Here is a 26,983-nt window from a genome sequence, read left to right as displayed (position 1 = left end):
TTAATTGCTGGTGATCGTAGAAAAAAAAAAATGATCTCTTCTTTTCACCCCAAGCAGCTGGGTCACTTAAATGTTTTACAGCCTCCTTGATGGCTTCAACGTATATAAACTAAGGTTGAGAATTAGTCTTAGATCAATATGGACATAGGGAGAAGGCCAAAGATTTGCATGATTGTAATGTGATATATATCCTTTGATAAATATCTTTATACTTTTTCTCACAAGGCCAAATTATTCTTGAAATCCAGTTTGCCCTGTCAGCCTCGGCTTCCCACGACCCTGGAAAGATGAATGTGAAAATCTGTAGTCGGCATTTCCATCCTGTGGCAGGCATTACGATTTATGAATAGGCTCCTCTTATAGCACTGAGTCTTTAGTAACCGAGCATTGAATTACAGAACCTGTATTTTAAGTCTACTTTTAAAAACGATAAGTTTAAGTAATGGCAAATATCATTCACTCCCTTTTTGTGTGTTGAACAGTTAAATCTCAAACTTGACTTTCTCTAAAGTCACTCTCAAAAAACAGAGTCCACAAAAAATTACAGTCCACAAGCATCAGGCAACACTCTCGTTGAGACAATAAAGCAAGCCATAGGAAAGTAATTGTTTCACTTTCTTTTCCACTGAGTTAATGGTACAGTCATTTTAACTATGAAGGGAAAAGAAGGTTGAGTGGCTTATTGCCAGAACCTTGGGGTGAAGAAGTCAAATACAATAAAGTTTACTCAATATGATACTGGTTTATATTGAAAATGTAGAAAAAAGCTTTGATTTTAAACCACAAAATACAGAATACAAAATATAAAACTGGGAACATTTGTCTTGCCCACCTGGAAGTACGGCAGCTAAGAAACTATATATTTAGGAGGTAGGCCATTGGGGGGTCTGCTCCACAGCATTTCTCAAGTTTGAGGAGACTTTTTATTAAAAAAGAGCACAGAGGCCGATGAGATAGCTCAGCAGTCTAAAGCACCTGCTTAGGCAAACTTAGGCAAGCACAGGGACCAGGGTTTGATCCCCATGTGGCATCATGCCATGCCAGGCCCGTCCCTAACAGCCAGTCACGAAAAGAAAAAAAGAGCTTAGGATTTTTTTTTTTTTTGAGCAGAATATATTTATTGAGGGAAAGAAAGCTCTTGTCCAAGAGAGGGACAGGAGGGGGGCCCGAGCGGGTAGTTCTCTCGAGCTTAGAATTTTTTAAAAAGACATGTTGTTCTAAAATAAATGTGGTATACTTGTTTTGTAAAATATGCCATAATTTATTGAAGAATAATTCAATGAAAGCATGATAAGATAGGTAGATAGATAGATAGATAGATAGATAGATAGATAGACAGACAGACAGACAGACAGACAGACAGACAGACAGACAGATAGATAGATACAAGAGACTTAGTTTGTTGAACAAAGTACGCCTATTGGAAAGAATTTACAGCTCCTGATGACTTCCTATCATTGTCTTTTTATAATAAACAAATGACTTAAGCATACCGGTGCCCTATTAAACTTTCAGCTTAGTTGATTAACAAGATGTCCCAGAAACAAAAGCAAAACAAGTAGATCATACAGTTCAGTCCCTGGATTCCATAATTGTCCAGGAAGAACTCAAGGGAAGTTCTTCTTGTCCGGGGAGTAGTGCTGAAGTGACATCCAGATCCCTCCATTAGTGTGTGGCACCAGCCCTTTCGGAAGAGACAGATCTGGTCACGGGGCACAGGCCACTGAGGAGTTGCAGAGGGCAAGCAAAGAACTGAGGGAAGGGTGAGAGTTGAGCCACGCTCCATGGGGAAGGGCCCAGCTCTTCACAAAGTTCCTCTTCCCTAAACACAGTGGCTAATATGAGGACTCCAGGCCACTCTTACTGCAGGCTAGTTAGATACACATCAAGGGGTTCCCACCCCCCTCAGATTGTGTGCATTTCTCCTGCATCCTTCGGTCAATATGTTCCTTATTGACCAAGTTAGATATTGATCAAGTTAGATAAGCAGAGGATGGTGCTTGTGATTCCAGTTTCATTATGGCAAGGAAATACATAACAGCTAGTCACAGGAGAGACATGAGGGCAGCAGAGACTCAGGTGTGATACTCAATGGGAAGACACAGCTTCTTCCATCCATCCACATTATCCTTCTAGCATGGGTCAGTGTGTAGTGTTATGGGGGTCACCTTGCCAGCCAGGGACATTCGTACACGCCTCTGGGTCTGGAGTTCTTATTGTAAATTGACTATGTGGACAGAGTGAACTGAACTGTATCCATTCCTGGCCTCGTTCTCCTTCAAGCTGAGCAGGTGTCACACGGACCAAGGCCCAAACCCTCTACTCTGACAGTGGATCAGTTTAGCATAAGCAGTCCCACCCTACTGTCTGGTGACAGAAGCTGTAGCACACAGGTCCCCAGGGGCTGGCTGCCAGTGACAAAGACACCACATCCCTTGGAGTGTGGCTTGGCAGCCACCTCTTAGTGCCCACTGAGAAAGCCTCACTGAATCTTTGCTGCACAGTAGTGACAGCCCATTACTGACCAGAGAATGCAGCAGAAACACAAAGGAGAAAAGCCTGAGAGTCAAGTGGCCCCGTGGCACGTGGCAAGGTCATCATGCTCTGTGGAGCTCGGGACCCAGGGCTTCCTTCTAACTGCCATCTGGGGTGCTGGTCTGAGACCCTACTGGGGCTCGTTTCTGTTCTCACACAGGCAGTAGAGACAGTGAAACCATTAGGTGACTACAAATTGAGTTTGCTGTCTATAAAGCTGTATTGCCAAACCTACCTCCTTCACCAACTGAAGAAACTATTGGAATTCTTTGAGAAAAGAATTATGATAATGTCACTTTGTGTCACCATGTTCATCCTCTTTTATTATTTCCCATACTGTAGAGTCCTTACATTTTAGTCCAAGACATTTCAGAAAGTCTATGACTTATACCCTCAAGTTTATGATTAATTCAGGACTTTATTTAACACATTGTGGATGAAGTATGCACAGGGAGAGAGAGAGAGAAAAGCAAAACGTGATGATCACCTGCGGTGAAGGGACAGGAGAGGGAGTCCCAAAGGTGCTAAGTGCCACTGGTGGCTTCCAAGGCACATAGGAGTCTGCTTTACTGAAGCACACAACCTGGAAAGAGTATTAAGTGACATGGAAGGAAAGAAGCAGATGTGTTCAATTTAGGGAAGAGCTGACTGTGAGCTACCTGAGGAAATGTCCAGTCAGGCCAGATGTGTGTCAGCGGCTGACACTCACTGGGAAGAATTTGAGCCCGTCGCTGTGTCAGAAGATCTGTAGGAGGACTCTTCCCAAGTAAGGGGCAAGCGGGTCTCAAATGGAGACCACATCGTGAGACTCCTGAGAGGACTCGCAGAGTGAGACTCCTGTCACAGGAAATCGGGGTCTCTCAGGGACCCAAAATGAAGACACAAAACACTGGAATAGCCTATTCTCAGACTAGTTACAGGCACCTGCCATGTGCCTCCTACACTTCTAGACTTGAGAACAGCACACAGAAAGGCCCACTCTGAACGGATTATCGTAAGTGATGGTTTGTTCTCACAGAGAACATCTAATTAAAAAGTGGAAAGAGCGATGAAAGCTGTAAATGCTTCCCAGAAGCTAGCCGACGTCTCTGAGAGCATAACTGATGGCGAAACTGAAAATTAATGACTCCTCCTCTTGGCACATAATTCACCACATTCATCTGTGGAAGCACATGCTGGGCACCCATACTTCTTCCCAGCAGTGCCATTCGGTTACCCTCAGCATCTTAAAACAATAAACTATGCGAGTTTCAAACGGTAAGAATACAAATTGGGAAGATGAAGGGCTTTAGTCATTCAGGTCTAAAATCCCATTAACACCGCAGACACTCAGAGCAGGCAGGTGACCCTGCACTTCACGGCCAGTGAATGACCACTTTCCCTGGCACCCGAGCAAACAACCCATTGCACTCTGAGCTTGTTAGAAAATTAAAATTGTAATCTCACGCATGTAGCTAATTAATTGTTGCAGAAATCACTAATTATTGTATAATCCAAGGGGAGTTAAATCCATTAATTCTTGTTTTCTGGCCAAAAATAAAAAGAAAGGGTAAAAGAAGAGGGGAAAAAAAAGAGCCACAAACGTCTTTAAGAGGAAAAGGATGGAATAGAAATGATGAAACATGATCGGAAAAAACCTAGTAACTTGTCTTTATGGGCTATGGTTTCCTCATCTTTCAAATGAAAGTAGTACTAACACCTACCTTGCAGGAAAAGCGTAAGTTAATACCTAGCATGTGCTTGGCCCTGCGAGGACAGGATTGAGAACAGTAGCAACAGAAGTCAGCCTCACGTATCTTTGCAAATAGAAAGCTTTAAAACAATCCACAGTGTATATTTAAAATGCACTTTTAAACAAAATTATATTCCTTGGAGAGACCATAAAACTGAATGACAGCAAAAATCTGAGTGAATTCAGGCTAGGATGAATTTGAACCAATCAAGTCCCAGTGCTCCTAAGAAGGGCCATGTACCGCAGCCACTCGTACTTTGTGATGACAGAAATTCATTTAGTTTCATACTTTAGTTGTGGTTTTCACATACTGATTTACAGAGCACCAAAAACAAATTCAAGCAAAAAGAGCAGGTCTCTTTCTTTGTTGTGGATTTGAAAACCTTTTCTTTTAATCGGAGATTCCTCTGCAGATTTCAGGAAAGCAAAGCGCCACTTCGGGCCAGCGTGGTACAGCGTGGTGGCTGTGAACTCCCGGTAACAATCTCCATGGTGTCCTTTCAGGACTGATCTTTAACATTAACCAGAGGTGACATTTCAAACCTACTTCCTGAGAGATAACTATTAAAAGCTCACTTCCTCTGCTGCTCCATAATACCAACTGGTCCAGCACTGGCCTTTTGTTCTCGTGGTTTGTGTTTCCCCCTAAAGACCTCAGTTTTTAACTGTGTGCAAGAGGGGACCTAGTTCTGCAGCTTTAAGAATCATCCAGGGTTGTTTTTTTTTTCCCCCAACCATGAATGCTTCCCAAAGTACGTGATGCCTGCGTAATAAGTTGAACTCTGCTAAGAGCATAGAATTTGAGGCTGAAGCTCACTGAGTCCACAAAAATCATTTACCTGATCATTTACTCCTTTATCAAAGTAAAACGCTGCTCAGCAATGTCCATTACCATGTAATAGCGATGTGCTCACAGCATCGTGTGAAGCTTAATCCATGAATTAAGAGTAGTCTGTTATTTTTTTTTTAAAGTAACTTTTAGGGGCTGGGGAGATAGCTCGGTAGAATAAGTGCTTGCCTGGCAAGCACAAGGGCCTGAGTTCAATCCCTGGTTCTGCCAAAAAAAAAAAAAAAAAAAAAAAAAAAGTGACTTTTATAAGCAATATTGATAGATCTCAAATAGATGGAGTTTGACACCCTAATTGCTAGCAGCGCCTTTCTGAATAGTTCTATTTTGTTTGCTTTTATAGTTGGTTTTAAAATTAGTGTTGTTTACTAGCACCCTTTATATGTAGCTTGCAGATGTGCATGGCCCTCTCAGGATGTGTGCACCGCTGCAGGTCTTGCTCCTCATAGATTGGAGAGTACAGTTTAGAAACAAGGGCTAAGGATGTAGGACAGTACAGAAAGCTATTGACAAAAGTGAATTCTCTTACATAAATTAAATAGCACCTGTCTTCTTGAGATGTGTACTTGCTCAGAAAAATCCCTTCTTTGGATGAGCAAGCATTAGAGCTCAGCTGAGGTGAAGGCTAGTAACTCCTCACTCTGAAAATTTCCTTAAAATATCGCACAAAAAGAAATCATGCTTTTCTCCATTTCAGGTCACTGTTGTTATTCAGAACATGCGAACAACAGCACCAACACCTGAACTAAGTGACATGAATCTTTGGTTTCCTCTGTTAATAGTGAGGAGTCTTAGAAAATCTACAACTTGCTTTTGCCAAGGTAGAAACTCACGTAGCTGCCTATTAATCTTCCTCATCATAGTTACTGTAAACTAGCAAAGTGTCTCATCTTCATAACCTTGAGCAAAGAGGGAAGGGCGAAGTGTAATTCGCACACAAATAGAGAACTCGAAAGAGCACATTTTGTGCAATGAAACATCGTGGGTTTTTAATAGTGAAATATTTTTGGTACTTCGCAGGCAAGGCCTGTGAAATAAAAAGTCTGACTTTATAGCATATGTAAAAGATTAGTGACACAACTTTTAGCAATAAGGTCAATTTTTTTCAGCTCAGTTGTTACTGTGGGGTTTTTTTGGTTGTCATTGGAGAAACTCCTTCATGGTTCCTGTATTTATTTATTGTTTCACCCTTTCATTTGTACAGTATTTCCCTTTACCTAATCCTAACCAGCCCTGACATTTTTTCCAGACAGGAAGGATACAAGGATGAAGAGTAATACCCCCTATGTTATTGTTGGCCAACATTTAGGAAAAAAAAAAGGGTTTTTAGTTCACCAATGAGCTTTAGACAAAGTTGAATAAAGCCAAGTCAATGAGTATTAGGTGTATCAGTCCTCTGTATCAAGACCTCAAGGTTACACCAATTTAAACTTATATGTGCTGGTGGATGTGACAGTTACTATTGTCCCTCTGCGGACGGGTGTTTAGGTATTCCCTAGGAGTAATTCCTGGGGCCATTCAGAATGTCAGGATTTTGGTCATGAGGAAAAACTTGAAAACTATCTTGTTTCAGCTCCTAAATCCTACTGCATACAACCTGGGAATCTCTAATGCTCTAAAACTGGAGCAAAGAACTGCCCCCTTCCTTTGTTAAAAATGATAATAGTCATATGTTAGCACCAAAGCACGAAGCGCGGACACACTCTTGACTGTGTTACGGATAGGGGGCAAACACTCACTTTGTGTAAGGCTAGGAGGGCGCTTCCAACGTTGCTGGCCAAGTCTGTTTCCCTTTCTAGTACATCAGAGACAGTTTTAGTTAATTCAAGTGAAGTAAATGCTTGGAATTCTCCAAAATGTCTGTTGAAAAATCAGAAAGGTTAGGAATCATCTGTGTCCTAAGAACACACGAGAACGATCAGCATCTTCCCGTTCGTTCCAAGAAGAAATTAACACACATTCAAGCAGAGGGCTGTAAACCTTCTCTTCAGAAGTATAAGTATTTTAGGCTTAAAGGCAGTATAATCTCTGTCACGATGATTCAACTCAGGCTAGATGTATGAAAACATCTATAGACAATATGCAAATAGATAAATATGCCTATGTTTCAGTAAAACCTGTTACACAGGCAGGCAGTGGGCCAAGACGGGCTCCAGCACCACAGTTTGGCAGCCCCTGATTTAGGCAAACTTGTATCCAGAGTGATAGCAATGTTTCTCATCTTTATTAGTCTCTCATTGGTGTTTTCTGTCCTATCACACTCTTAAATGTATGTGAACATTTGCCCTAAGTAATGAAAAACATGATTCTGCATTTATCATTAGGTATAACTTGTAAGAATGATACTACGATAAAGCATATCCTCAGAAATCTAGTATTTATCCAGTTAAGTGCCATTTTCCTAGTATTGATAAACCTTTGGTTCTCTTCCTACATCAAAGATTATTTCCCCCTGCTTTATCGTGAGTGCGATTAAACTTTTCTTGTCTCTAAGTAATCTTTTGAACTGATTCTCAGGTACACTTGACCTGCCCAGGTGCAAATGCCCTATGTCAATTCCCCTTGGTTTAGTTTAAATTTTAAACTTCTCAGTGGTGATTTCTACTACCTCCACCTTTCTGCCAGCTCTGATGTCACTGTATCAGTGTATTTCTAGTAACCACCTTCTCTAAGTCCACACACACCCATAGACCCAGGCACAAAATCTACTTGCTGCAAAGACTGAATCCTGATTAAAAGACACACATCACAGAGTTGCTAGAATCTATAAAATGTGAGCACAAACTCAAATTAAGTTCATTTTTTGGGGTCGCAGAATTCACAATAGCTATTTGTCATAGTACTCAATACCTGGGTCATGTCTTACCTTGGCATGAGATTTCATAACATTGAAGTTAATAAAAATGTATTAACAGATAAATGAGGAATATTCCTAGTACATTAAATACCTCTTTATTTTCTGAGTTATTTGCAAAAAATGATGTAAGAAATTTTTATTTATTTTGCTGCATGTTTTCTATTCTATACCCTGCTTAGCTCTCACTTTGTCTTGTACAGTTTAACACAATATATCTCAACCCTGGATCACGTAAGAATCATCTGCAGAAACTATAACAAACAGCATCCCTATATCCCACCCTGGAAAGTCTTCCCAACAGTTTGTGGGACAGAGAATAGACACTTATTCCTTGTTATCTTTGGGGTTTGCTTGTTGATTTGTTTGTAGCACACCTGTGTAATTCACAAGTTAGTCAAGTGCTAACAACTATTCACTTCTTGCGTGCAATTCCTCTTACTCTGCATTAAAAGACTAAGAGTAGTTACACTCTGCTGTCTGTTTGGTGACATTGAAATCTAATGGTTAATAAATATGCATTCATCCAAGGACCTCAACTTCCTCTTTGGTGAAAAACACTGTAACAGTTTTATTCTCAGTGACCATAGACCAAGTAGTAAGATGCTAGCATTATTGTTGAGATCTTTCAGTCTCTTTTTCTTGGTTGACAACTGTGTCTTAAGAACTGTTTTGACTTTTTTGGTAACCACAGCTGTTTGCATGTCACTGTCTTTCTCTGTCATAGCACCAGAAGAATGGGCCACGAGCCGCTCCAGCCTAAAGGCGCCACCCCCCAGGTCAGCAAGAGGGGGATACAGGGAACACCCCTATGGTAGATATTGAAGGTCTTCCTCGCCCGCGACCACACCTAAAGACATAGCCTGTGGGCTCCACGTAAACAGCAACAAGACAAGTAATAGTCCTTTCATTTGTCTTTTCTATTCTAGGGGTAACTGCTCATAAATGCTCACACATATTCCTTGTATTGCCTTCTATGCTGTTGGCGTGGCATTGACTCTAGTATTATTTTAAACAAGACTGGACAAGAGACATTGGCAAGCATAGTTTATAAACCATTCAGTAGGATGATAGTCTCCTGATTGTTTTCATTGTCGTGTGTAATCTTTTCTTTTTCTTTTTCTTTCTTTTTCTTTTTTTTTAAGAAAGAGCATGACTCTGTTAACAGATTTTGAGTCTCAACCAATTAGCAGAAACTTTGTTTAGGGTTGCTAAAAGCCTGTAATATGATTTTGAACTAGCTGATAATAAAGTTGTAGATAAGATGTTTTAACCTGTCTTTTAATATCTGTTAGTTAGATGAAGATGTTCGATATTAAGTTTGTAAATTTAATTTTAAATGCTGTCATAATGGGGTTGCAAGCAAGCAGCTACTGTATGTATGTAGCTAACTGAATTTGTTCAGTGTTTTAACCTGTATTTGTTAAAAAGAAAAAAAAACACACATAAAGTTCCATGTGTAAGATTCTCTAAATAGGAAACCACAATTTGTCAAATATGTTTGCCATAATTTGTCAATAAAGCTGAAAACTTTTGTAAAAACTAAATTTGGAATTACTTGTTTTCTAGCTTTAAATGCCTGCTTTATTTCTTCTTCAAGAGATGCCTAAAATGTTTTCTATTTAAAAATTACAAAAATGAACCCAAGCTTGTTTTAAGATATTTGTGTAATACTTAAAAATGTATTAATAACTTATGGTTGTTAAATAATTTAAAAGTTAACAAACTAAACTGTTACATGAATCATGGTTAGTAAACACTAATGTATAACATGTTAATGGAAAAAATGGATTTAGAATAATAAATGGATTTTAAACTATCCTCTAAGCTTTATCTTGCTAAACACAAATTCTGATTGACTTGTTTGCATTAGCTTGTCTCTCGTGAGAAAGAGTAATGGAGTATAAAGAGGTAAGATTACCACTTACCACTGTCTAAATGCTAGTTCTTCAGTCTTTGAGTTTCCCCGCACATTAAATATCCCATCCAACATGTAAGCATCGCGTAGATTCACCTGACTGTTTTCACTCAAAGGAGTGCGTGGACTTCATTTTTGTAGTTGATAGCAATTTGTTTTGACAAACAAATCATCAGTGTCACCGGCCAGTTGTTGCGATTCAACCTCAAAAACTTTATTTGTAATTTTCAGTGCTAAATATCACCGCCCTTGAAAGCAGTTTAGAGGGCTGATATTTCTTTTGAGACTATCAGACTTGATGTCGCAGGACTCGCAGGATGACTAGACATTAAGCAGGTAACACGACAGTCACTCTGTAACTTTGCCTATGTAACAGTAATGTTAAATATTCTCAGTTATTAAGTTCCTGATAGTTAAAAAAGTAAACCTACAAAAACATAACAAATAGGTCTGTAGGCAATTAAAACAACTAATTAACATTAACTAGAGGCACCAAAATTATGTTACAATATATAACCCTCAAGGCAATAAACAGAACTAAAATTAACAATAATAGTAATGCAACTCTTGCTAACATCAAACGTAAGCTAAATTTTGATGGAAAAGAGAAAGCGATGGTAGGGATGAATACCAAAACTGTTAATTTTTTAAATATAGTTTTTTTGTTCTTGTTGGCTTTTTGTCAATGTGATCGGTTTACTTTTTTGCTGCTAACCAGCTTAGACATATTGCTATTCAGTTTTTGCAGCTGAAGTTGCATGCAAATAGTTTTATGAAAGTGTGTGTTTGTCATCACTTGAAATTGTAAATATTTGCCTTGCACGAAATGCTGTGGAGTTATATTTAATTTTATTTTTCTATTCTTTCTCACTATTCCAGGTACTCACAGGCAAACAACACATAATTGAATAGCAGATGGTATCGACTCAGAAGGATAGAGGTAAGGTTATTTTTTTGTCTCCTTTTGAATTAGCTAATCTTAATAACATGAAAACATGATACAACGTGAAGCTGTGGCAGTGAACTCCAACATGAAATGGCATTTGCTGAAATCTGAAAAAGATTAGGTTGCTGCCAAGGAGCTGAGTTATTTTTATCTTTGCAGTAAAGATCTGATTGGGTATTTACCTAGCAAAGCTTTCTGAATTTATTCAAAAGCTTGTCAAATGAAACATGAATTAGTGGGTCATTTTTAGCCCTTTGCTTTGCTATGAACTGCTGTCCCTTATACTATCCCACCCTTGATTGCACAGAAGAAGTGTCAGTGCTTGTACTCTGCTGGTAAGAGAAGGAAAGCACATCACTCACTAAGATAAAGGAAGAGAAACATCTCACAACACCCAACCCCATGCCTACCTGCTGTCGGTGAGATTCACATGAAAAAGAAATCCTTAACATCACCGTTATCTTTCTCACGTAGCCCACTGATGGATCAGCAAACTTATCTTTCTCATCTGCCCTTCTGTGTGATTAATAGTTACTGAGTGCCCCGTGCTATTGGAAACCGAGGTTTGCTTTCTGTACACAAGGAGTGGAAAACGTTAGCCAGTAAGCTTCAGGCTGAAAAGGATGCGCGGGCAATTTTACAGTGCACATCTGACCTGGCACTGAGGAATTCAAATGGGCTGGCACGAGGCTTGAAGCAAGGTAGAAAAACAAACAAATAAAGCACCCTGTGGCTCTGGTCCTCTTTGCGCGACATAAATATCTGCCACTCAGGTTAGCTATGAAGAAGAGCTGCAGGACAGGAGTGAGAGGGACTGATGCTTCCTAAGCAGAAGGGAGGGCAAGGACAGAGGTGACAGAACTGCTGAGGAGAAGCACATTTGCTCCTGAGGATAGGAGTACCTCCGGGGGGCAGAGTGGGCTCTGTCCATTGCTGGGGGTGAAGGAGTGAGAGTCCAAGAAGCCTGGAGAGGAAAAGGGAGGGGAGGGGAGGGAGCCTGTCAAGCTCCAAGGAGCTGAGATTGCAGGCAGCCTCGATGTTATTTTAACATCAAAGATGAAAAGTCACAGAAACTCTCAAATTTGACTTTCCAATAGCATCCTCAGTCTGATTTACTTATTTTTAAAAGTTGCTGTTTTCATACAGCGAAAGCATCTCTAAACCTGGTAGTATCCTGCTTTGTTTTCTCCTTGCCCTCTTTGACCAGTAATAGGCTTGATTTAGTAAAGCAATGAAAGAAAACCCAGCCATCTTTTGTTACCGACTTGATGTATCAGCCCACAGGGTGGGTGTTTTCACTGCAGTTGTTTGATGGTTGCTGTGATCTTGTAACTCTGCGCCTCTCCCACCACGCAGACCAGAGCTTGGCTTGCAATCATTCATGGCAGGTTCGTCACAGCAGAAACAGTTCTGAACAAGAGAAAGGAGCTGTGTTTAAAGCTCAAAAACAGACCCACAGGAAGGAGGACTTTGGGATTCAGAAGTATGCATTTTGAGGAACCTAGTCTGATGAAGTTCGGAATAAAGTTTTATGTTAAACAGTAGATTCAGAAAACATGGATCTGTCTATGTTCATATATCCAGAACCTAATACTGTCAAGGTAGAAGAGACGGGAGTGTCTAAGCTATGAGTGGGGCCTCGGGTATGGGTTTTATAAACCAGGTTATTTATTCTATAAAGACTCAGGTAGGCTGGGAACATGGAGAGCTGCTTTGTCCTACGTGGGGCCTGGGATTGACCACATTGCAGGTGCATCCGTGGATGCCGCAGTATGCAAAAGGCAGAAGACCCCATGCTTCCTGCTAGCACTGCCTCCAGAACTCAAATTCAACCCAGAAAAGAAAAAGGGGAAGAATAAGTCTTTGAGCTGGCTGAGGAATTTCTGACGCTGGTTAATCTGAATTTGCTGAAATTACTTTTCTCTATCTAGAATAATAGGGAATAGAGTTTACAGTCAAGTTGTGGCATAGGACAACAATGTAAAACATTACTGCGTAACTTGGTAGACTCTTCAAGGAATCAGAAATAAACACCAAAACCATTCAGCAAGTGGTCTTTCAGCAGTGGTCCACACTTAAGCCAAGTGCAGTCAGAAGAAGCCTTCTCTAGGTAGGACCAGAAAAGACCCTGGATTCTGCCTGGCTCCCTTTCTCACATCATGGTTGTAGTAGGATCTCACAGTGTTGTCTTCCCAAAGTAGCAAACATCCTTGTGTCTTACCCTGATCCTGCAGGTGAAGCTAACGTATACACCATGTCCACGCCTTAAACTGCCGTGCATTTGGAGTGTATTTTGAAGTTGCTGTGTGCGTGTTTGATCCATTCTTTGGGATAATGCTGTGACCCTTTGTCCACCAATTCTCCTGTGGTAACTAAGACCTCTCTAAAACAAGGGTAGCCAGCTTGGGCCCAAAACAAGGTACTTTAAAGAATCACAGCCACAAATAAGTAAGAAAGATTTTATGCTTACTAATATTCTTATAATAGAAAGTTTTACTACATTCAAGTATGAATAGATTAGAATTAATCTGATGCTTTTAGATCTTACCATCTTCCAGCAATTTTCACTTTTTATTTATTAACAAGACTACTGCCACTTAGCTTAATGAAAACACACTAATGTTTTTTAAATGAAATTGGTACAAAATAGTATATGAAAGAATCTCAGGAATTCTTTGAAAGAAAATGCTTTTTTTAAAACTTGCTTATTAAAATATAGCTCTTGGTTCTTTAACTTGTTCACTTAAAAATGTATAGGTATTTTGAAAACCATTTTCACACCTTTAAAATTCCACTCTTTAATTATAGCATTCTTTACCTCTATGTCTCTAGCTTTGTGTGATATAGAAAATTACAGGTTTTCATATTGTTTTGTTCTGTTTCGTTTTTGGAAATACAGAACAGTGATTATCAATCTGAGCTGACTGAGTATTCTGTTCAGTGCGAAGTTTCCTGCTCCTGAAAGTTACTTCATGCAGCTTTTACAGGTCACATTGGGTAGGTCTAATTTTCATTGCAAAAAATACAATAACTAATAGCAAATACATACAATAGGAGAGTAGTTCATGAAACAGAATCCGTGGTTTATAGCTTGTATAAAGATACAACATTAATAGTAGTAACAAAACCAGTGGAACCTCCTGGCTTTTGAGTGTACATGTCAGACAATGTTCTGGAATTTTAACATAAAAACTTACCTTTGTGTAGGCAATATACCTAAAATTATGCTTTAATTAAGTGTGTCATATATTTTTCACCTGTTCTTTGGCTTATTGATCTGTTTTTAATCTGCATATGTGATAATTAACTTCATAGGGTAAAGGGAAGGAAAAAAATAATTGAAATGTGTTATATGCATGTACCAATTCTCTATAGTGAATGTAATCCTTACATACTATGAACATGTACTAAGAAAGTAAATTAAGAAACTGAAACACCTGTAGTTCTCACGAGCATGTCAAGAAAATACAGTATTTTTCAGAAGAAGAGAAAGCAATATAACACATTGCTAATAAGTAGAAAACTTAATACTTAGAAGAAATTTTGACAACATACATATTTTCCAATAGAGGTCGCAAACTTTGGATGGATTTAAATGAAACGATGGTAATCCCGGATATCTTTGACATAATATGTATTCTCTAGCAATATAGTAAACATTTATTGAAAAATAAATTTTTATTGAAGTACCTCTTATTTGGTTTTCCCTCAAAGTTATCCTTCTTGTAAAATTTCTGATATATCGTAGAAAAATGTAGATGAAACTATCCTAGGGGGCTGGGGAGATGGCTCAGTGGAATAAGCGCTTGCCTGGCAAGCGCAAGGGCCCGAGTTCAGTCCCCGGTTCCGCCAAAAAAAAAAAAAAAAAAAAGAAAGAAAAAGAAAAGAAACTATCCTACATTTTCACAAAGCATGGCTATAGTCTTTGTAATATGAAGTCATTTATAATCGAAATTCTACTTTTACATTCTTAAAATAACATATAATAACTTTTACATTCTTAAATAAGCAAGGACACCACTTAAGACTTTGTCTTTCAATACATAGATAAGAACTCTGCTTTAAAGAATAAGTGTTGCTTTTGAAACAGAAGTACCTTTGTATAAGCAGGACACCAACAGAAGCCAACAATGGTAGCACACACCTATAATCCCAGGGGGCAGTCAGGAGGCGCACCACGACTTGAGAGACCAGCCTTGGCTACAAAGAATGTTAAAGGCAGCTTGCTTGACCTATATAGTAAGACCCTGTCTCCAGTCAAAAGGAAAAAAGACCACAAGTCAATGTTACATATTGCTCTGAAGCACTTGTTGTCACCAACACAAGGTGTAATGGTTGCCCAGATTTCTAGTTTCCTATTAAATATCAGCAAGGTAATGTTCTGTCTGACTGATAGGCAATCTTGCACATCCATTGGTACTTGAAAGATTATTTACAATGGAGGAGAAAGGTCACTCTCCTAATATGCTAGTTTTATATCTCAGTCTCTTATATTTTATTATGAGATGGGAGGGCGTATGCATCATTAGCCATAGTGTCTCAACAACATCTCGCTTCCCTGATTGCACACACTACATAAACACAGCGAGCCACCTTAAGACTCCATGACTTTTAACTGAACACCAACTCTACTTAAGTTTCTCATCCACCATGTTTCATACTTTACAGTGCTATATAATGAATTATTCATTTGCAAGAGATTTTTTTTTCCGATTGAGGATTGAACTTTGTCAAGCCAGCCCATTTGTATTTTACTTTGAGGCAAGGTCTGATGAAGTTTCCCCGGCTGCCTTTGAACCTGCGATCCTCCAGCCTCAGTCTCCTGGGCAGCTGATGATTGCAGCCGTGCACCATCACACTTAGCCTCAAGAACACAACCGAACACAACAGGAACCTGTGCTTAGAGTCATTAGGTTCAATACACACAGATTTCCTTTCACCTAAGGACTCTGAGGAGGATTTCTGTTAGAGGGAAAACCCTCCCTTTCATCTGTTACTTTCTCCACCTCATATACCATCTTTCCTGTCTTCTAACCACATAGCCAGCCTTTTGGTTATCATCTCCGAAGCTTAGCATCATACCTTATATTCCCAACAGCATGTGGGCAGGTAAGAGACAAAGCTTTTGTTTTGTTAGGATTATTTTTGTTTGGAAAAAGTGTCTATTTGGATACTTATAGATAGTCATTAATTTACTCATTTGTATTTGAATTTATTTTTACCTGCTTTATAAAAGCATGAAAATTATGCAGACATATTAATGAAGAGACATGTGGTGTTTTCATATATGTGTATGCTGCATAATATTCAAATGATGTTAAACATTATCTGTCTCCTCAAACGTTTGAGTTCTTTATTGCAAAACACTCAGCATCCTTTCCTTTAGCTTTCTGATATACATTCTATCACTGTTAACTGCAGTCACCACCCGTACAACAGTGCACCAGCACCTTCACCTGTCCACACATGGTGCAGCACTCTTGCTCAGCCTTTCTCAGCCCTCCATTCCCATCCCCACCAGCCTCTTCTCCTTCTTCTGCTGTCAACTCCTGGGAACAACTTTGTGGATTCCACCACTAAATGAGACTTTTCAGAACTCATCTTTCTAGACCTGGACTATTTCACTTAACCAAGTGATCCTAGTTCTGTCCATGTTAGGGCAAGTGACAAGACTTCATTCCTCTTAGAGCAGAAGAGGGCTCCAGGGGGTACGTGTGCTATGCTTTCTTTACACATTCTTCACTTGATGGACTCTCCAGTTGTTTCTATTTCTTGGCTATTGTGAAGTGGCCAAAAACAGAGAACACAAGGTCTCTTCGGTGTTTTGATTCTATTTCCTTTGAATACATCCCCAGTAGAGAGATTGCTGCAGCTTATGATGGTTTTAGGTTTCTCCATGGTTTACAATCTGTTTTCCATTCTGAGGGTACTAATTTACATTTCCACCAGTGGTGTGCAAAGATTCCCCTTGCTGCAGTGCTCACCAGTGCGATCTCCTTGGTCTTTTTTTATATTAGTCATGTTATAGGGGTAATGTAATATCTTGTTCTGGCTTTTATTTGCATTTTTCCTTATTATAAATGACAGTGAGCTTTTTTTAATATAGCTCTTGGCCATTTAGGCAATGAGTTTTGAAGTATTGTCACATTTCTTTGAGAAACTTCTCTGAAATCCAGTTATCATTGATAACCTCCCAAAAGGATGAGCTGGTTTAACGCATGACAGACTTCTAAAATGTGTAGTTTGTAATCACACAGGCAGAAATGTTTATCTTAGAGTAAAACAGAATTGACAGTCAATTGGTATTTTTGTGGAGGTGTTCTATTTGATGTTGCATGTTCTCTTTTTATGATTAAAACATCACTATACTTAGGGTAAAGAAGTGCACACTTGAAATTTTGTAATTTCAAGATTATTTTGTTAACAGAGTGATGTGTAGTCCTTCTAAGTTCCTTTGTCTTCCTTTCATTCTTTCCCTCATCCCTCCAAGTGCTTTGTTATTTATTTACTTTCTTTAAGTGGGATGCCTCCGTATGAATATTTGCAATGTTAATTTTCAAAAGTGAGATGAGTTTTTATTTCTTGTGAAGAAATAAGCTACTTCCCACTTCCATGAGGTTGCCTTGTGTCTGTAGGAGTAAAGCTGCCTTAAGAGACTCAAGCTAAGCTGTGGGTCTTGTAGTGGATTGTTAACTGGTGTGCTGGGTGTAGGAGACCCATCTGGGGATTGTTGCTAGCAGTGAAAGAGGCAGAAGTGGAAAGGAAGAGAGAGGCTGTTAGGAAAGCTGTCTGGTGAAGCTGTTGGAGCCGCTGGAAGCTGCTGGTTCTCTTGTGCTGTTCTGCTGGGGGACTTTGTCAGGCAGGCTTTACTGATGAACTTGGCTGTTCTAATAGGAGGAGAAGCTCTGGGCCTTTGTTTTCGCTGAGAATGACTATGTTCATGTGGGGGAGCTCTGGTCCTCATCTTGAGCATCACTTCCTGACTCTAGAAGGGAAGATGGTGCACTGCTCAGCCTCATGGAGAAGCTCATCATGTTGGCTTTCCTGATGGGAACTCAGCTTTCCTCATCACTGGAGGAGCTCAGGCCCTCACGGTCACTGAGGATGGCTGTGGTACTTTGGGGTGTGGTGCCTCTGGTTCTTACCTTGAGCATCGCTTCCTAGCTCCAGTTTAGATCCCTCAGCCTGCTTGCACAGGTCCTTATCCTGCTGGTGTAGACTTCCTAGCTTCCACCTTTGGGCATTTCTGGCACATATCTGTGAAGCGGACCCACATGAGACATTGTTGTGGACTCTGGTCCTCTTGTTATGGGCTCTAGGTTTTCAGCTGAATGTGCAGCGTATTGGGATCCAGGCCCTCTGCTGGATCCTTTTAGTCTTTAGTGTGTGGATAGATTTCCTGCACTCTTTGTGTATGATTCTTTGGGTGATTCATTATAAATAATATTACAAGCTGTGTGCTGTATTGTATTTTTCCCCTTTCAAAACCCCAAACCATGACAGGTCTTCTCTAAAATGTAGACAAAACCACTTTCATGTTCCCAGCTGCAGTTTCCTCTTTCATATAATAGTAACTATGCTCACATTATAAGAGAAGGTAAAATTCCCCAGTTATGTGTGGACTCCCCAGATTCAGTTAATGTCCTTCCCCACACTAGTTGCTTTTTATAGTCTGAAAACCTTAACTTTCTTGTATATCTTCACACTGTATATAAAATCTGTAAATGAAAGGTTAGTCCATAAAATATTCCTATCCAAACAATTTGCAACATTTTTAAAAATAGCTTCAATATCCAGTTACCAAAGGCAATGGAGCACAGTGGGTAATGTTCATTGTAATCTTAAGCAACATATATCAACTGTCTTTGTAGTAGACGTTATCTGTTCATGCACAACAATCTTACAGGGTGCTACATAAGTCCTGCTGATGCTGTAATAGGCCGACTTTGGCAGAGGGACTAACAAGAACTTGGTGCAATTGCTTTCCTAATAAGAATGTACACAAGATGGTGAAGATGGTTATACAGCTAGATTCTCTTAGTTCACTGAAAAGAAAAGTTTGTGTAAATATTATTTGGACAAGATGTCACGCCTACACCTGTCCTCTAAATAACTACTATGAAGACAACAATATGCACTCTATTGCTCATTGTAACTGTCCTACAAACCTGTTTTGAAACTATTTTATTGTTATTTTTTCTTTAAAATAAAATTTTTAAAAAGGAAAGGCATTTGCAATAAATAGAGTATGCAATGTATATCACTATGTGAAGTGTTTTTAAAAATCAGCTTATTTTCCCAACAACTCTGTCTGATATATATATTGGCTTAAGTATTGAGACCCACACAATTCCCCTAATTGTTTGCCTGACTACATTTTCTCATCTATTATTAGATCAAAATTTCACATTTTTAATATAGAATTTAGTTTTCATGCAAGTTAAAATAGCCCAAATAACCAAATAACATCAGTTCAATGAAAAATGAAACAGAACCAGAAAATTATGTTGTGGGAAAATAATCATGTCACTTATCTGTTTTGGAGAAAACATGCTCTGTTGATTGATCTGTCCCAATCTATATTACTGCAAAATAAGATAGATTTTCTAGCAGTCATCTACCCTGGTGATACACACTGTTGAAATGTTTGCTGTTCTTTATTATTCCTAATAAGATTCTAAAATGAAAATGAATATGAGAAGTAGGAAAAAAATAGATTTGTAAAGAAAAATAATATAGCTAGAAAGCTGATAAAGAGCCACTAGATATGCTGAGATGAAATAGACGGCAACGTGAAGGACAAAAGGTAGTCTACCTCCAGCTACGCTGACGTGACACATCCCGAAAGCTAGAGCTTCTCAAAAATCACCATTTGTGCAATTTATCATTTAATTTGTGCATTTAAAACAATGGATTTAGAAATTTAAAATGTGATTTCTATTTGCAACAAATAAGAACTACCACTGTTGACTATGGCTCACACTTCTATTATCTTGTCTATTCCAAGACAATTCTTTTCTGTCTTTGTTTCTCTAAACTCCTGGATTCAAAGGAACCTCCTGCCTCAGCCTTCAGACTCGCTGTGCCACCACAGCTGACTCTAAACTATTATTTTTTAAAACCATTGCACTTTCCCTTCGAAATTTCTTGTGGAAAATTTATCTGTTCAATATATATAGCTCTTCAGAGAAGGCACAAAACTTGGTACCAGCCTCTCGCAGTGTATGGTAAATAAAATTCGTGGTTTTTTTGAAAATTAAAAATACTGCCCACTGAATGCCTTTGGAATTGTTTGGAAATACTAAACTATTGAAACACTGCACGTAGGGATGCTGAGGTCATCTTACCACACTGCTCTAGTCATGTGCTATAGTGGTATCATGATCACATGAACTTATATTGTATGCGACCTGTAGCTTTGTGCATGCTACCCTGTAGGCGAAAAATAGACCCCCTCAGACACACGAATGCTGCAACATATGCCCAGAATTAATTGCTTATTTTTCACATTTGGATAATTAGTAGATATTTAACATAAGGGGTGTCTTAGTTACTCCTTTTTTGTTGCTGGGACAAATATCCGACACGCAAGCCTAGAGAAGGAAAGGTTTATTTAGCTCACAGTTACTGGAGGTTTCATAGTTTTAAGCAGCCTGAATTACATAGCAAGACCTTGAGACACTGCCATCCCGCGCTACAGGGTCTGGAAGAGAGGCTGAGGCACTTGATGTCCAGGATGATCCGCTCCATACCTCCAAGAGAGGCCGCCAGGCCTGGGGGAGGGGGTAGGGAGGCTCATGCTGTCAGATTAAGGATTCGGGGCACTCTGGCTCCGCCCCTCAAGCCCCACCCTGGCCCCCTGGCTCCGCCCCTCAAGCCCCGCCCTGGTCCCCTGGCCCCGCCCCCAAGCCCCGCCCTGGTCCTCTGGCCCCGCCCCTCAAACCCCGCCCTGGTCCCCTGGCCCCGCCCCTCAAACCACACGCTGCTCCTTAAGCAGCGACCGCTCCATGATTTACATGAGGCTTTGGGGGGACAACTAGATACAAACTATAACAGGGTTATGCTGATTGGCTCCTCTGAAGTTAGAACTGTTAATCTTCTGAGAATTTAACTCAGAGGGGTTTGCATATGTAAGGATATTTATTCAATATGTATAAATTAGTGGTTTCCCACTAATTATATAATTAGTGGTTTCCCACTAATTCTATAATTTCAACATATCACCCAAGGAAATGCGTGTAGATGACATTAGAAATGAGAGGCTGTGAATAACTGAAGTAGAACTCAGAAGAAAGGTGGCTACATCACAAAATACACTAAAATACATTCAGATGATTTCAAGCTGCTTTAAGGCCAAGCAAACATTTTCATCTGCATTAGTAGATTGGTCCAGGTTTGTAATAGGGGCATTCGTCAAACTTAACTAAAAAAGTAATTGTCTATCAACTTCCCTTTCTGTTTTTCTAGTCACGTAATGTTCCTTATATGCTACGATTTATACAAATTTTTTTGTTGTTGTTTTGTGTGTGTGTGTGTGTGTGTGTGTGTGTGTGTGGCCGGCTCAGCCCACCCTGGAGGCAGGACTAGCACAGCATGTGGAGCCAGGGATCAAACTGCGGACTCTGCGCACTTGCCTAAGCTTGCCTAAACAGGTGCTTTAGACCGCTGAGCTATCTCGCTGGCCCAATTTATACAAATTATCATATTGATTTGTGTATAAATATACAGAAATGTATGTCTTGATACACGTAGAAACTTCTAAGATAATGTTGTATTTAATAGTCGTAACAACTTGAGAAAAAAATCTAGGCAAAGAAAAGGATTATCCTCTTTTATAATGAAGAAAACAAGATTTTACAAAATTAAATATTTTGCCAAAAAAAAAAAAGTCTAAAAGGATGAATTTGAGATGGAAGGTCCTGGGCTGAAACATATGCCTTTTAAAATGACCCCAGTTCTCATGGCTGTAAATGGCAATGCGCAGTGGTAAAAGAGAGAGCAATCGCCTGAATGAAAGATAAACCTGCTCATCGCATTAACAGTTCTAGCTCTGAGGAGCCAATCCACTCGTCACCAAGTTTTATTTAATATTAACTGACTTCTTTAGCACCCTATGTTAATTACTATCCAAGGTTTATTAGCACATGCTCCATGTAAACAAAAAGTATTAAGATTATTTTCCTCTGTTAGACATTTACTCTTTAAATTACTAGTGCATATTTATTTTCCTGCCAAAGACATGTCATAACAGTGAGTACTTTATAAAACAGTACATTAGTGTCAGAGGTATATGAAATCATCCAAAGTCAAGAGCCTAATGATTATCAAAGTGTTCATTGCATTTGTAATAATGAATTAAGTAATGATTTTTTTTTTCCTGACTTTAGGTAGAGGAGACTGGAACTGAAGCTAAAAGTTTAAGGCACTAAGGAATAAATAATAATATCCTTAGTTTTTTAAAAAAATATCAAAATTATAACACCATCCCTTTTATGTGTATGAATACAAGAACTTCAAAAGAAGAAAAAGCAGGCTGTTACTCTCCCACTAAATAAGAATTAGCATAACTTTAGCTTTTATGGGTTGTACTTACATTCATCCTTCCATCTTGAAAGAGGAATTTTAGTATTGTCAGATAATTGACACTTTTCTAAAAGGCCCAAGTTTTAAAGTTCAATTTTGGCTTGGTCTGAAAAAACCAAATGCACCACAATTTCCTAGTTGTAAAACAAGAACTCTGTTTTGAGGAAAATATCCCAGAAGGTTTGAGTCTAAATTAAACAGATCAGCCACTGATCTTAATTTAATTTACTAAACAATTTCATTTAGCAGTGCAGAGACTTGAGCTTCTTCCATAAGAGGGCATTCATGTGGAAGGAATCCGGTGCGGGGCCAATTTGTCTCTGTCTGCATTTATTGGCTAAGTATGTTCCTTGCAAGGACCCAGAAGTACTTATTCGTTACAGCTCACTCTAAGAGTTCCATGGCAAACCAATACATATTTTACTATGTTATGATTAATCTGCTGTGTTGCACCATGCAGAAAATGTAGCTCCTGTTCTAACATGAAAGCAGCTTTTTGGGCTGGGGAAATAGCCCAGCGGTCTAGGCGCCTACCTGGCAAGTGCAAGGACCCAAGTGTGATCCCTGGTACCGCATGCTGTGCCAGCCCCAGAATCCCGAGCTCACTGTGCCAGCCCCAAAACTGGGCGTGCTGGCACACACCTGTCATTCCAGCACCGGGGAGGCTGAGATAGGAGGGTTGCTATGAATCTGCACTGTGTAATGAGATCTGTATCCGATGAATAAGTGTTTTGTTTTGTTAAAGCAGCATATTTGAGAGTCTTATTCCATTTTGAGGTCAAATCTCATCCTGCTTTTGAAAGGAGTTCTTGAGTGTTCAGTCCTGTGGAAAGACAGCTGGACTGAGCTATACATTTTAGGATCTGGGATGCTCAGAACCTCCCAATTTACCTGTGAACTGGGCAGATCCATGAATGACTTTTGGGACATCTCAGTATAAACAAGTACCTACATTATTTGATGATGAGGGACCAACATAACCTACCACTACCCCGCCCCCAGTGAAGGGGAAGGAAGGCACAGAAGACAGTACAAGTACAAATGAGAGACTTTAAAATTGTATCTGCAATGTCAGCCCAAAAATAGCTAGATATGTTACAGAGTATTTCTAGGGCCTGTGTTTACTTGTAAGTTATGATGCTATTTGGTAAAATTTAATTAGATATTTCCTTTTGTAAGATGATTTATTTTGAGAAATATGAAGGCATACTTTATATTTTATATGTAATTATCTGGTTAGATATCAGATGTTTTATTTCATTTATTATTAGACTTTGTTTTACTGGAAACATGACTTTTGACTCTCAAAATGACACTGAGTGGTGGCCGGGGAGATGGCTCAGTAGAATAAGTGCTTGCCTGGCAAGCACAAGGGCCTGAGTTCAATCCCCGGTTCCGGAAAAAAAAAAAAAAATGTATTTGGGGGCCTGCCCCTTAGCTCAGTTCTTTAAGTGGCTGCTTCAACAAAGCAGTCAGGCTCAGGTTGCTGTGGTTCAATCCCCACAACTCAAGCCAGCCAATCATGCCCTGAAGGCATTTGGGGCAAAAAAAAAAAAAATGACACTGAGTGATAATACTAACATGTTTGAACTGTATTCAGACCATTTTATAAACTTACCAAGTAGTGCATGTAACATTCAATTCCCAGAGGCTTTTGATCCACAGCTAATTACGAGATCATGGACAACTACAAAATACAGTGTGAGCCCTGAAGAATAGTAATTATTTATTTTCAATTGCCTTCATTATGCAGTTTACATTTGTAAGTTTCTGACTTACAAATGAGTTTTGTTCCAGGGGAACATTTCTAAATTGGGTTTCTTCTGAAATGAGACACATTTTAAAAAAAAAAAATTTTTTTTTAGTGTATTTGGTATAGAGTCTCACTACGCAGCTCAGACTCAGTAATCCTCCTGTTTCCAGCCTTCCCAGCACTGGGGTTATAGGCGTACACCACCACACCCAGTCTTGGTGGATGGCTCAGTGTGCCCAGGGTCAGGGCCGGCACTGCAGGTGGTGCTGGGGATGGCACCCAGGTCCTTGTACTTGTGTAGGTAGGCGCTTAGACCACTGAGCTATCTCTGTGGTCCACAAGTAAATCTTACATGCCTTTGACCCAGAAATACAATGTGAAGCATAAAAACCAGAAACACAGTGGGTCTCGGAATGCACAGTACCACTGTACACCCTTGCACTGAGCAGTAAGCACACAGCAACATGCAGCAGACATCAGAGCTACAGTCTGATTTGAGTCTTATCCAACTCAGTTTGCAACCAGAACCCTGAAAAAAATCGAGTTCATGAACCGAAGTGCCACTCTGTGATTTGTTCATATCCGTGAATGTCGGTAACCTGAGGTCCCTTCATATCTGTGAAATTTGCACCTGCAATATTCTTAAATTGGGAACAGACAGCAAAATCTTCCCACATCATATATTTACCCCATCTCCTATCTTATGACTTAGGTAGTTTGGAATATTCTTTCCTACTTTAAAACAACAAAGTGGGGCCGGGGAGATGGCTCAGTAGGATAAGCACTTGACTGGCAAACGCAAGGATATGAGTTCAATCCCTGGGTCCATCAAAAATAAATAAATAAAAATAAAACAACAAAGTATAGAAACAAGTATTATCTACTAAGTGAGTTGTTTATCTAACCTAGGATAATTGTCATAATTACTCAACATAATTCCTCAACAAACTCGACCCCATGCCTTTACAAAAAATGTATTACTTATAAATGATACAATTACAATTGTATTTCAAAATATGCCCTTACAATCAGATGAAAGAAAAAATGTACAAATTGAAACACTGAAGTATTTTCCAGTAGCTCTGCCTAGGCTTGCACCAGCAAATTATCTTATTTGCATAATAACACCACAGTTTATTCCTAGCATATTATTAAAATATGTCATTCTACTTTACTTTTTGATAAATGAAAATTTGCTACTAATAACTGGGTAACATACTGTTGATTTTTAACTGAAAGAGAAATTGAAGATTTTTTTATTCCTAATCCATTTATCTATGGAATAGCTACAGAAGACATTCAGATTTTTATGTCATGAGAATAGACATGAGTCAAAATAAAAATCGTTAGCTAAAATTATGCAGAATTTTTTAAAAATCCATTGATGTTACAGTGATCTTTTTTTTTTCCATATCAAAGGGTGTATTTTAGAAATCCCGGAGCAGTAAGTCCATGTCCCAGCTAAGAAACTTCTTAATGTTCTGTAGCACAAGGGAGCCATCCTTCCTTAGTAACAATAATAAAACTATAAACTAATCAATTTTAAATCAACTCAATTACACATATTGCAGTGACATGGTATTTAAATGCAAAATAACCTGAAGGATGAAGTTCATTACCTTCTAATCAGAAGCAGTCAGCTTTAAACTTCACCCACCCAAGTATGTCATTTCTGATTTGTATACTTCCTGAGACATTGTCTCTTAAACATGCCTCTGTTGGTACCTGTTTATGAAACTCCTGTCAACCTCTCAAACCACAGGATGGGAAGACAGGACAGCCATGGTTCTGGAGAATATACACACAACCACAATTTACAAATAGCACTCATGGTGTGAAATCATCCTTCCAGAAAGGAACCGTGTGCACTCTCTTCCTCAACTCTTTTTCCAGTGTGTAATGAGCTTCAACTAATTGGAGGCAATAAAGGATATTTGTCAATCACCTTCTTATTAGTGGCATCAGATGTCTCTTCTTAGAACGACCAGCAATCCATGGACACAAGACTGTGATGTCCAAATAACTACAAAATCTATGAAACATTATATTTTAAATCATAACAACATTTCAATGAAAATAAATTTTCAGTAGCTTCACAAAATTTCTAACAAGTGAATGGTATTGAATTCAGACACTATTCAGTGAACTAGTGCTTTAACCATATTGCAAGATAAGAAAGCTATTGAAGTACTCCAGTTGGTCTAACCTGGACCTTTCTTTTACAGTATTATTTGATCTGCAATATCAAGGTCATCCTTTTCTTCTGAATATTTGGTTTCTTTCATTCCTATATGAGAATAGATTTTTTTAATTTTTTTAAATTTATTTTATTCTATTTGATACAGGACCTCATTATGCAGCTCAGACTCATAGTGATCCTCCTGTCTCAGCCTCCCCAGTGCAGAGATTATAAGTGTTCACCACCATGCCCGGTTTCGGTGGTCAGCACAGCACACCAGGGGTTCTGGGGCTGGCACGGCATGCAGTACTGGGGATCGAACCCAGGTCCTCGCACTTGCCATGCAGGTACAGAGACCACCAAGCTCTCCCCCCAGCCCAGATTTTTTAATATTGATATATTACCTAGCTAATAGTGTGAGGTGCCTCAAAACTCCCAGGAATTTTTAATAAAAGTTGAGGTTCCATTAAACTTTATTCTCGGATGGCTTCTTAGAATATATTTATCAAATAATACAGCATGTGAAGGTAGCACATAAACATTAATTGAGCAGTCATTGTTCAGTATAATCGTTAGCTTTTGGTTAATGGACATAAACCTTCACAGTGGTGGCAAACAATTAGGTCTTACGATGCT

General features: G+C 39.2%; 1 protein-coding gene across 1 annotated transcript in view; it reads left to right on the top strand.

Moving 5' to 3' along the window:
* Nucleotides 1–9,788, top strand: part of Khdrbs2 (KH RNA binding domain containing, signal transduction associated 2) — a 451,883-nt gene extending 442,095 nt beyond the window's left edge. Inside the window, exon 9 of the mRNA XM_004623186.1 lies at nt 8,696–9,788. Coding sequence (XP_004623243.1) covers nt 8,696–8,793 — 98 coding nt within the window. The 3' untranslated portion in view covers nt 8,794–9,788. The remainder of the gene's footprint in view (nt 1–8,695) is intronic.
* Nucleotides 9,789–26,983: the final 17,195 nt, after the last annotated feature.

The sequence above is a fragment of the Octodon degus genome, unplaced genomic scaffold (genome assembly GCF_000260255.1).
Source record: "Octodon degus isolate 3935 unplaced genomic scaffold, OctDeg1.0 scaffold00001, whole genome shotgun sequence".
Lineage (NCBI taxonomy): Eukaryota > Metazoa > Chordata > Mammalia > Rodentia > Octodontidae > Octodon > Octodon degus.
This window is presented reverse-complemented; position numbering and strand designations above follow the sequence as displayed.